Source organism: Populus nigra, chromosome 5 (assembly GCF_951802175.1).
Source record: "Populus nigra chromosome 5, ddPopNigr1.1, whole genome shotgun sequence".
Taxonomy (NCBI): Eukaryota; Viridiplantae; Streptophyta; class Magnoliopsida; order Malpighiales; family Salicaceae; genus Populus; species Populus nigra.
Window position 1 is genome coordinate 21,887,097 of NC_084856.1, and position 11,974 is coordinate 21,899,070.

Consider the following 11,974-nt stretch of genomic DNA (forward strand, 5'->3'; position numbering starts at 1 on the left):
ATTTGATTACTGAATTTTTCTGTTAAATGCTCTTTACAGCCAAGTAATATTTTCAATGTATGTGTTTCATGAGATAAGGGCATGGAGAATAAATACTTCCCCAAAAGAAATAATTTGGTGTGGCTATTTGAGGTTACGCTCAACAGCATAACCTCAAAATAATTTTTTTTTTAAAAAAAAAAAAACAATAGGCTTTCAAGAGTGACCTATTGAAAATATATAAAAAAAATTATGAAAATTGAGTGTAATTTATTAAAGTTATTCTGATTTTTAGGTTACCATACTGGAAATAAAAAAAAAGTATAACTGCACAACCCATTAACTATGTTATTTTCTCAAGTATTTTTCAGGTTGTTCTAGTTTGCTAAATCTTTTTTTTTTTTTGACAAGTGTTAATTTAAAAAAAAGAAAAACTTAATAATTTGTGCATGTAAAATTATGATTTTATTCCTAGCTTTGTTCATGCTTTTTCTAAACAATTGTTTGTTCTGAGCTTTGAATCATAATTATTAAATTTATTCTGGATGATTTAGAAAACTTATAATTCATAGCCTAATCCGAATTAAATTCAATTTAACTCTAAAAATTATACATCTCGACAATCTTGATTTACTTATGATTAATCTAATTAATTCCGATCATATCAACATAAAAAAATTAAAAAATTAAAAAATAAAATAATATTATTTTATTAACAAATGGTTGGTCCAAGCCACCCGGTGATCCAAGCCTTAATTATTTTTTTAAAGGTAAAATCCCTCCCAAGTCAAGTAAAAACAAATATAATTTGAATTTTCATGAGCAGTGCTCTTAAGCGAAGCAACAAAAACTGTTTTTACATATCACTTGCATGTGTAAGTATGCCCTTCATGATTTTCTCAATGTACTCAGACAAGACATGTATGATGAGCATACACACCTACCACCCTGCAAAAAGCTTGCTAGGAATCAGAAAAGATGGCAGATCCGGAACCCCAGCTTAACCTCTTCGAGAATCATCCAAAAGATGGTGAATTTCACTATCTATTTAGGAAGAAATTAACTCATAGTGATCTTTGGCTGGGCTTGATTTTGGTGGGGAAAAGGTCGAAGGAGCACCTTCTAGAGCTCAAAAATTCATCGGCTAGTGTTAAGCTTTACACACCAGCTTCAGCCACTACTTCTGTGAGTTTTCAGCGTCATGGTCGCCAATCGACTGTGCAGCTAAGTAAGGTTGGATGGACAGAGATTGCCACCAGTAATGGCTTTGTTGAGGATGATGAAATTGACTGCTGGTGTGTTTATCATGATGAAGATGGACAAAGAAGAACAAGTTTGCTCGTTCAAAAGATTAGCAATTAGTATAATTAAATCACATGCATGATCTATGCTAACATTAAGCTTAATTAATATAGTTCAAATTGTAAGGATTATTTTATATTTCAATTCACTCACGATCAATTTGTTGCCCCAAATTGATGTGTTTTTTTGGTTAGGAGGATCAAATTATGGCTTCTGATAGATAAAGGAAGGTTGCTTATGGTTGTGTAGGAAAGCAGGGAGAGTCAGTACTTCTCACTGTATTGAGAGATGCATAGATTTATTGCCATCATCATAGTTTTCTTAGTAAAGGATATGGCAGTAATAAATTAGAGACTTTTTTTTTGTATTTCTATGTTTTCATTTTAAAAAGAAGGATACAACTAGCTTACCAGGTTAATTCAATGACGTGTCAACTTGAAATCTAATCAGAATTAAGTTCTTTTCAAATCTATTTAGATATGGCGACATAGTCAAAACCTGGTATCAATCCACGACACGGCTTGCCCAAACCTTGAAATTTTGTTTTATTTTATGTATATAAAAAAACAATTTTTTATTGTCCTAATCCCCCTCCATAAATTGTATGAAATCTTTTTTATTCGATCTTGTAGTGATGATTTTCATAGAAATATTAATTTGCATGACAATTTTCCGTTAAGCATAAAAAGTGTTCTAATTATTACACATCCGTGTGACCTATGAAATCTTCTTTCTAGTGAGTTTGTACTTTATAGTTATTTGGATTGTATTAGAAAATAATATTAATTATATTCTGAAATTTTATTTAAAAGCTTAAGCTATTGAGTTGAGATGGTTCTTTGATATGGTATCAGAACCTTGATAAGCAAGCAGTCATGAATTCGAATCTCACTATCTCTATTTATTTGATAAAAATTTAAGTACAAGATAGTATGAGTTTGTGCAAGTTTTAAACCCAAAAGACTTTCACTTAAGAGATTGTGTTAGAAAATAATATAAATCATATTTTAAAAACTTACATAATAGTTTAAGCTATTAGATTGAGATAGTTATTTGATATGATATTAGAATCTTGATAATCAAGTAGTCATGAGTTTGAATCTCATTATTTTTATTTATTTGATAAAATTTAAATATAAGATAGTATTATATCATGTACAAATTGTAAATTTCATTTGAAGAACTAAATTAAAAAAGACTTTCTCAACATTAAAAAAAAAAAAAAACTTCCCTTCCCTTCCATATAGATTGTCGTGGCATGAACTCATTTCTGCCTTTCCCCACTCCTGCCCGAAATCCAGCTGGGGCCCTCAAGGTGAGACTGAATTTCATTACCTTTTGCGCACCTCTCACCTCCTCCATGAGGTGATCCACTGAATTCATTGCAACACCACGAACAATGGGGCGTCTGCCTAACCACCGGCTTTATCCTTTCTAAGCTTTCTTTTTCACATCCCCAGCCTAACCTAATAATTGAGAATTATCCAAACAAAAATGGCGGATTTAGAAAAATTTGAAGTTGTTAAATAATACTATAAGAATAGTTTTATATTGTTTGCTGACATATTTATAGAATAAAAACCTTTTAAATTTAAAATTTACTCAAATCATCATTATTTTATATTTAATTTTTATAATATAATTAAATGGAGTAATTATTTGATCATTTAAGCTCTAATGTCTATATATCAAATAACAGTCTTAACCCAAAACTTAAAAATAAATGGTATAATTCAAACTCTAGTAATTATTTGATTATTTAGGTTTTAATATTATATATCAAATAACAATCCAAACTCAAAACTTAAGTTTTAAAATGTAATTAGATAAAACAAGGGTTGACATAATTTGAATTTGTGACCATTTAACTATTTAGGTTCTGATATTATATCTAAAAACCATCTTAATTCAAAACTTAAGTTGATAGGTAAATCAAGTAATTTTATGGTGTGATTATCCAAAAGAAGTAATTTTATGGTGTTTCTATAATAACTAGTAGTATCATATTAGTTACTCTCTATAGCTCATTTTAAAGAAATAAAAAGATATAATTATAATAGAAAAATCATAGATAAAAATATTCTTATTATTTTTTGTGAGTCAATATTATATATTCTCTCTTCTTTTGTATATGTTTCTTTTTTGAAAACAAATCCTAAAAAAATAACTAATAAAATAACATTAATTAGTCCCTCAGTATCATAGAGTCTTTCAAGTAAATCTTCAAAAATAATTTTAAATTAATTACTCTAAAAGTAAAACAATATCTACTAGAGGTTGTATATCAAGGAACTAACTAGTTTTAAGCTTTACACTAATGCTTCAACCAATTTCGTGAGTTTTCAAGATCATCATAAAGTAAATTTGTAGCTAAGTAACATTAGTTGGAAAAATAGTTCCAAACTTATGGCAATAGAACTTCTGCTTATGGTTAAAGAAGTAGGAACGCAAAAGCTTTATTCTTATAATAAGTTGTTAATTCAACATTATAATAAAACAAAATTATCATAATATATGAATAAGAATTCATAGAACTCCAATGTACTTTCTATGGATTGCATGCTCATACGGCCATTTGAATTGCATGAAGCAACAAAAATGTTCCTCCATATATCTTCTACATGAGTAAGTTTGTGCTTCATGATTTTTTTATTGTGCTCGTCTAAATATATGAACACAAACCTACCCTGCAAAAAGCTAGTTAGGAATCAAGCAAGGTGGTGGAACCCAAACCTAACCTCATTGAGAACTATCCAAAAGATGGTGAATTGCTCCATTTGTTTAGGAAAATATTAACCAAAAAAAATCTTTGTGTGGGTTTAATTTGTTAGAGAATAATATAAAACTATTTTTGAAATCTTACCTAACAATTTAAATTATTTGGCTGAATTGATTTTTTGATATGATATCAGAACCGTATTAACCAAGTGATCATGAGTTCAAATATTATCGTTTTCATTCTAATTAATAAAAATTAAGTAAAAGATAATGTGGGATTATACAAAACTCAAGTTCAAAGAGTTTTCATTTGTGTTAAAAAATAATATAAAACTATATACAACTTTTGAACAGAGATTAATTACTATCCTCAACGGCGCTTTATTATTGATGATGTTTCTGTATGGAGAAGAAATTAAAACAAGTTTACTCATTCAATAGATTGAAAAGGTAGCCATTATTAAAGTCAAATCACATAATCTATGCTAACATTAAGCATAATTATATTTTATATTTTATATTTTAATTTAATCATGCTCCCTTTATTGCCTTAAATTGATTTTATTTTTATTTTTTTTGTTACCAGGATCAAAATAAGGTTTCTGATAAATAAAGGAAGGTTGCTGTATTGCGAAATGTTATCATAATAATTTTCTTAATAAATGATATGGAGTTTTTTTACGTTTTATTTTTGTTTGGTATTAACATGTTTACGTTTCAAAAGCAAAGGACTCCCTTTTCGATGATTTTGGAATAAGCCTGGTGTGAAAATAAATATAGGCCTGAAAATTTAGGTCCCTGTTCTTGGGTTTTTTAGCGATTGTAACTTTTAATCGAGTACTTAGGTAATCGTGATATGTTGTGTATGTAATCGTGACAACATATCACACGATGATTTCAATTTAATTTTTAATAAAAAAATATTTAGATGCCATGAATGTGTTTTTTGTTATTATGAGAAACTTTAATTGAGAAGTTGATGTTGTGTTTAATAAAAAAAAATTAATAATTTTTTACTTTTATTGTAAGGAAGTAAAAGATGGATACACCATAAATAATTTGTAGTAAAATAGTAATTTTTTACTGTAAATTATTTTTTCTTATTAATGTACTTTTTAGAAACAAAAAATATATATTTTTTAGCTATGTGGTTTGTTTCATAAAAACTAAAGGCAATTAAAATAAATATTTTAACCATTTTTCATCTAAGAATATAAAAAACAAATACTATGGACCTCTAGAAACTCATTTATAGAAATAAAACATATTTTAATCAATCTAAAATTATCAAGTAGAATCAAATTTAAAATGAATTAAGATTTAATTTATTTTTTCCTATATTATTTAAAGTAGAAACTACTCTCATTGAGTTTTCTTCTTAAAGTTCAATTTATAAACATTAAAATCCAAGTTATTAGTGATATAATTTGACCTCATAAAAGCTTTCTCTCTTCTTGAATTTTTTTGGTAAATTTATCTCTCCTCTCTTCTCAAGAAATCATCAAAAATTATCCCATAAAAACTTTGTTAACTCAACAATGTTTACTGTAGAAATATTAATATGCATAACTAATTTCGATTGTGCGAAGAGAGTGCTCTAATTAATTTTTACACATCAAATGCATGACTTATCAACTCTTTTAATTATTCAATTATGAATTTTAGGAGATTTTATTCCAAATCAAATCCTTGCTGAGATAAACATAAAGATCAGATTATATATAATATATACATATAAATTTATTTGATGGAATAGTAAAATTTATATAAAAAAATTATTTGATACTTAAACTTTTCTTTTGCACAATTGAGCCTTTTTAAATCGAAATTGTAGCCTAATTACATGTGTTTTTTGGGAGTGAGAGTTGAATTGAAAGAAAGGGTTTAAGTGAAAAACACGGTAACATAGGTGGCAAATCTGTAATTTATTAGAAAAGTTCATTTTAGTTCCCCGACTTTTTAAGCTAATAGGTAGTCGGTCCCTATAATTGTTAAACATTATATTTTGATACCATAACTCATTTTCCTCTCTTTTTAGTCCTTTTTCAGTGGAGGAGAGAGGGGAGTCACTAGATTCTAGCTTAAAGAGAAAAAGTTGTTGTTTGTGACGATTCCAACCATTAAAACGATCGATTTTTTTTATCAAATGGTTCCATATAATAAGGGGAGTTAAGATTATGTGTTTTTTTGGTTTCGGGTTAATTATGCGTTTAGGGGTGGTTTTTTGTGTTTTTTTAGGCTATGGATTGGTTCCACAAGGTTCCAAGTGTGTTTTCTAGATTGTTTGGTCAAAAATAAGTTTTTTGGTTGAAAAACTAAGAGCCTCATTTTTCTGATCACCATAGTAGCCGGATTCTAGGCAATTATAGCCGACACATTGTCTGCCAAGACAGCCGACGAGTCATCTATTTGTTTTGGCCAAGAATGGGGCCGACAACACGTCGACATCTGCCCCATTAACTTTAGGAAAAGAAGAAGAAGAAGAAGATCACCCGCGAGCCCCTTTTTTATGGGTTAGGCACTAGGCCTGGCTTGCTAGGCCCACAACACGTGGCCTCATTCTTTTCTTTTTCTTTTTTATATTCTTTTTTTTAATTACTAATTTTTTATATGTATTTATAAAAATAATTCTTGCATTTATGTTTTGATTAATAACCCCTTCTCTATGATTGTTTTGGCTTATTTAGCCTTCTTGACATAACAATTATTTTTTAATTATATTGAGTGTGTTTAATTTTTTTATGAGGGTGGCGTGATTCATCTATAAATATTTTTTTATGTTTTATAAACTTATTTTTAAATATAAAAAATATTTATTTTTTTACAATATTTTTAATATGTAAAGCCCTGTATAAATTTTTTTTCCTTTTATTTTATTTAATAAGTCAATTTCTGTTACAGATTGATTTTTATAAATGTATTCATTAAACATAATCCGGTAAATAACCCGTATTGTGATATTAAATATCATAACTTATAATTTTTGCTCAATTTTTCCAATTATATTTTTATTTATTGTCGATGGATTTTTTAATTTATTTACATAATAGTTTGTGATTTATGTAATTAGATGCGTTCATAAGTGTTTTTTATTTACATTTAAGATTTTTTTATGAAAAAAATGCTTTGAAGAACTCTACATGTTCAGTTTTTTTTTATGTATTGGTGTTTTTAATTTGATCTTTATTCTTTTAATTTTTTTTATTGAATCTTTTATAAAAAAAATTATTGTTTTTAATTTCACCTTTCAATCCAAGTTGATGCGTATTTTTTCCCTCATTCTTTTAATTTTTGCTTTTTGTTAATTTTTTATTCTTTTCAATTTAACTTCGAAATTGAAAATTTGTTGTTGTCATTTGATTTATTTTTTCTTATGGTTTAAACCCTAATTATTTTAATTGCTTTTTTTTTTGTCTAATTTTTTTTCAAGTCATTCTTCGACGTTTTAGTTTCTAAGGATTGGGTTTCATGATTTTTTCATGTATAATGTTTTTGATATGATAACTCGATTTACGAGTTTGAAAAGTTAATAGGAGATGACATCTTTTTTTTCTTATTTTCCTTTATGGTATTGTTGTTCAATGTTCTTTTTTTTAAATAAAAATGGCTTTGAGGTTATCTTCAATTTTTTTTTTTACTGAATTATCTCAATCTTATGACCTAGGAAGCAAGTTTTCCAAGTTAATCCAAATTATCTCACCTCTTAATGTCCAGATTACATGTCTAATGTGCTGGCTCGAAATAGCTCACACCAATTTTTTTATCCTTTTTTTTACCTTGTTTCATCCTTCCATATTTAATTAACTAAAAATAAACAATATCATCATTTTATTCTTGGATAAAGTTTTTTTCTCATGTTATCGTGATGGCTTATATATATATATTTGTGTGTGTGTGTGTGCACGCGCGCACGCGCTTTGTATTCATATAATAAAGCCAACTTATTTAGTTGGTTAAGACTATAACCCAAGTAATTGGGTTTCTTTTAAAAAAAAACTAAAACATGTTTATGACGTCTAAAAATATTACTAGAAAAATAGTATGTACCCGTAACGTAGCGCGAACACCAATCTAATGATAAATTAATCATTAAAGCCAAGATTTCTTAATTATTCAACATCTTACCCTTTTAATTAATTTTTGTAGTGTGTGTGTTTGTTAATACGGTACAAAGTGTTTTTAAAAAGTGTTTTTAAATTAAAAATGCATTTAAATGATATTATTTTTAGATTTTATTTTATTTTTAACATCAATACATCAAAATCATCAAAACAACACCTAAAAAGCATTAATTTAATACCTTTTTAAATTAAAATTAGTTTGAAAAACATGTTAAACTACATTATTAAACACGCTCTTAATTAAAAAAAAACTTCTCCAGAACTAGATTATATATAGACAAACATTAATATACATGAACCTACCAAATTAAGAACAAAATATAAATACAATACTAATATAACATTTGTAACTTAGATATAAGACCTAGCCTGGGTCTTGCTCGACCTAAAATTTAGGTTGCGAGTCTTTCTTTTTTTTTTTTACTAAAACAATATTTTATTTATTTTTTTAACAAGATAATATGGTTTTGGTAAAAAATCCAATTCAAAATGCAATATAACTTGGATCAAGTTTCAAATCAACAAGATACTAAGATGGATTTGTTGTACCCATTTTATAATTACGTTTTGTTATGCTAGTAGAAATTTTAGAATATCCCATGTCCACTCAGAACCCATAATGATCCGATGACTTTTTGTAAGGTGTTGGTATAACCTTTAAGGGAACACTTTTTCTAAGTGTTATCCCCATTTTTTCAGTCATGTCCATGTCCTTTGGCCTGAGACCTTCTGGTAAAATCCAATCAAATGAAAGCAAGAGTGATCCAAGAGCCAAGGGAAGTACACGAGAAGCAAGAGGCATGGCAGGGCACATTCTACGGCCAGAACCAAATGGTATGAACTCAAAATGACGACCTTTGTAATCCACCATGTTTGCTTCCAAGAACCTTTCTGGCTTGAAAACCAATGGGTCATCCCAAGTCTTTGAATCCCTTCCAATGGCCCACACATTAACTAGAATTGTTGTCTCTTTAGGGATGTAATAGCCTAGCATCTTGCAAGGGTTCATGGCCATGTGCGGGACTAAAAAAGGGAGAGGAGGGTGAAGTCTTAGTGTTTCCCTGATGACTGCCTTTAGATATGGGAGATTCTCAATGTCTTTATCTTCGAGCTTCTTGTTGGGGCCAATGGTGTTTCTCAACTCAGATTGGACTGTCTTCATTACTTTAGGGTTACGTAGAAGTTCAGCCATGGCCCATTCCAAAGTGCTTGTTGTTGTATCAGTCCCTGCCGTAAACATTTCCTATAAGAAAAAATCATAACAAAATTAAGTATGTTAGTGATTTAATTTTGTATATTATCTCTTATTAATTGCTTTACTATGATTTGGAAAAAAAACCCAAGCCCTAAGATAAATATTATAATTAATTTTTGTTTTTGAACATTACTTAAAAGCAAAGATACTATACCTGGTTTAAACTCCAAGTCACGGGTTGGGTGAATTAAATAAAATCAATCAAAACAATATCATTTTAAAAAAAATTAAAAAAATCAAATTAAATTTTGACCAAATTATTTAGTATGATCAACAAGGTTAAACATGATCGACTCAAAGTTCATTTTATTTTAAAATTCAGCTTGAACTACAAGCCAGGTTAATTGGGTTCTAAGTTTCATGTTTGATAAAAACACTTTTAATTATTGAGTGAATCCAATCAACATCATCATATATTATTATTTTTCTTAAATAAATATGTTTCTGTAAAATATTTTTTTATTTTTTATGTTAGATTTGTTTTTAAAATAAATAATTAATGTTAAATACTTTATAATTAAAGAAAAGATAAGCTTAAAATAATAGAGAATTAACAACTCACGGTTTAAAAACAAATTATGCCTTATTTAATCATATCAGCTTCTTTCAAACAAAAACAACTCACGGTTTATAAGAGATAAAAGAACATTTTACGAGATTAGCTTCAATATTAAATTGTGATCTCTATTATTAATTAATTCATGATGTTTTCTTTTCTATACATATTTTCCATACATACCAAACAGGCAAACACTAAAAAAAAATTCAATTATTTTTTTATTTACATAATCAATCAATAAAAAAAATAGAGTGTTTTTTAAATGAAATATATATTTCTCAAGACAAATTATTTTACATAAAACTAACTTACCCTTATTTTAAATATTACGCCTCAATTCCCAGTACTCCCACCATGATTATCTATTGAAGGAGTATATGCTTACCAAAAAACTATCAAAGGAGTAGAGGGGATCCACCATAAAAAAAAAATAATTTAATTCATCAATTATATATTTAAATTGTTATTAATTTTTGTTAGGACGTTACTAATTAGTTAGGGCTAGACAATATCTTGATATTCTTTTCAGCATTAGTTAACTCAGATCTCCTCTTCTTGTTGTTTTTTATTGGCAAGTAATGATGTGTACCAAAAATATACGATTGCTCTCTCAATAATCACTTAGTTTCTTATTTGCACTACGTATCTAGAACATAGTTTCCATGGTCCAAGCCATAGTTATAAGACGGAGTTGATCGGAGCAAGGCTCCGATCACGGGATAGGCGAATTCATATAGATTTACCAATAAAGTTTCTTTTAAAGTTCCATCTGAATTGATTTTAATTTTTTTTTTAAAGCCAACTCAAGTCAAAGGTGGAGGTCAACTTATCAGCGGGGTGGAGTTTACTAAGAGTGGTCTGAGCATAACAAAGCTGTCAAACGAGATGTTAATTACTAGGTAGACAATTATATTAGCACAGGCTTTGCCGCCTCCGAACAAAAACACAAAAATGTATGCAAATATTTTGCTGGTGGCTGAGGTCTATTAATTTTGTATATTTGTATAATAATTCTTATACTTGTCTACTTAGTGGCATGTGTAAGAGATAGGACAGAAGAGATCAGAAGAACCAAAGGAAAAGAGATGCTACTTACAAAGACAATCACATTGATCGTTGTTGAAGAAAATCTAGAGGGCTCCTCCACGCCATCGCCGCGAAACTCCAAAAGGACATCTAGGTAATCTTTCCTCTTGTCATCTCTACTAATTTCCTTTTGCACACTCTCTGTTCTTTCTTTGATGAACCCTCCTGCAATCTCAAAGGCTCTTGCAACATGGAACTGTGTCTTCCTCCTTATATCTTGTGGATCAAGCCATCTTAAAATTGGCAAAAAATCAGCCATGTTAGGCTTACCTGCCAACTCCATGACCTTACCTGCATGCTGAAAAAACTTAGCTCCCTTCTCGGATTTTGGGTCCAATAAATCTTTAGAAAACATCAGGTTGCCAATAAGATTAAAAGCCATCAAGAAAATGTATCTCCCTAGGTCAATAGCGCGAGTGCCATTGGCGCTACCATCTTCTATGTATCGCAGCATGCCATCGATGCACCTAGTTCGTGCACCCTGCATGGCATCAAGGCGGCTAGTCACAAAGAATTCGGTGGTGCATAAGCGCCTTAACATGCGCCAATGCGGTCCATATTGGGCTGTGATTATAGACCCTTCATTGCCAAAATCACCTTTCATAGCCTCGTAGATTTTTCTCCCAGCCAACACCGCATCATGATTCTTGAACATCTCACGAGCCACTTCGCTCGAGGAAATGACCACGTTACACATGGACCCGAGCCAAATGGTCATGATTGGACCATGAACACGAGCCAAATTAGTAAATGACTCGTGTGGTGCCCAACCCAACTGGAAGATGTTGCCAACCACTGGCAATGGTCGAGGCCCTGGTGGTAGCTGCCCTTGCTCTTCTGAACGACGGTAACGACGTTCAGTCACCACTGCCCATGCAACCCATAGCAAGACTGCTAGAACTAGACCTGCAATTTCATAGTCCATATCTTTCTTTGTGTGTATAACTAGTGCTG

The 11,974-nt window shown here is 29.5% G+C and overlaps 1 protein-coding gene across 1 annotated transcript; it reads right to left on the reverse strand.

Moving 5' to 3' along the window:
• Positions 1-8,701: 8,701 nt before the first annotated feature.
• LOC133695390 (cytochrome P450 76A1-like) lies at positions 8,702-11,974 on the reverse strand. Its single transcript, XM_062117367.1, has 2 exons — positions 11,031-11,974; positions 8,702-9,363 (listed from the first exon to the last, which is right to left on the reverse strand). Exons 1-2 carry the CDS (start codon positions 11,943-11,945, stop codon positions 8,728-8,730), a joined length of 1,551 nt encoding a protein of 516 aa, XP_061973351.1. The 5' UTR covers positions 11,946-11,974; the 3' UTR covers positions 8,702-8,727.

Bases quoted from the DNA above. Each gene is read 5' to 3' on its own strand.
- LOC133695390 (XM_062117367.1), bottom strand. From the start codon at position 11,945: ATGGACTATGAAATTGCAGGTCTAGTTCTAGCAGTCTTGCTATGGGTT. The intron at 9,364-11,030 runs GTAAGTAGCATC...TTTTTCTTATAG, and splicing joins CGATCAATGTGATTGTCTTT to GAAATGTTTACGGCAGGGAC.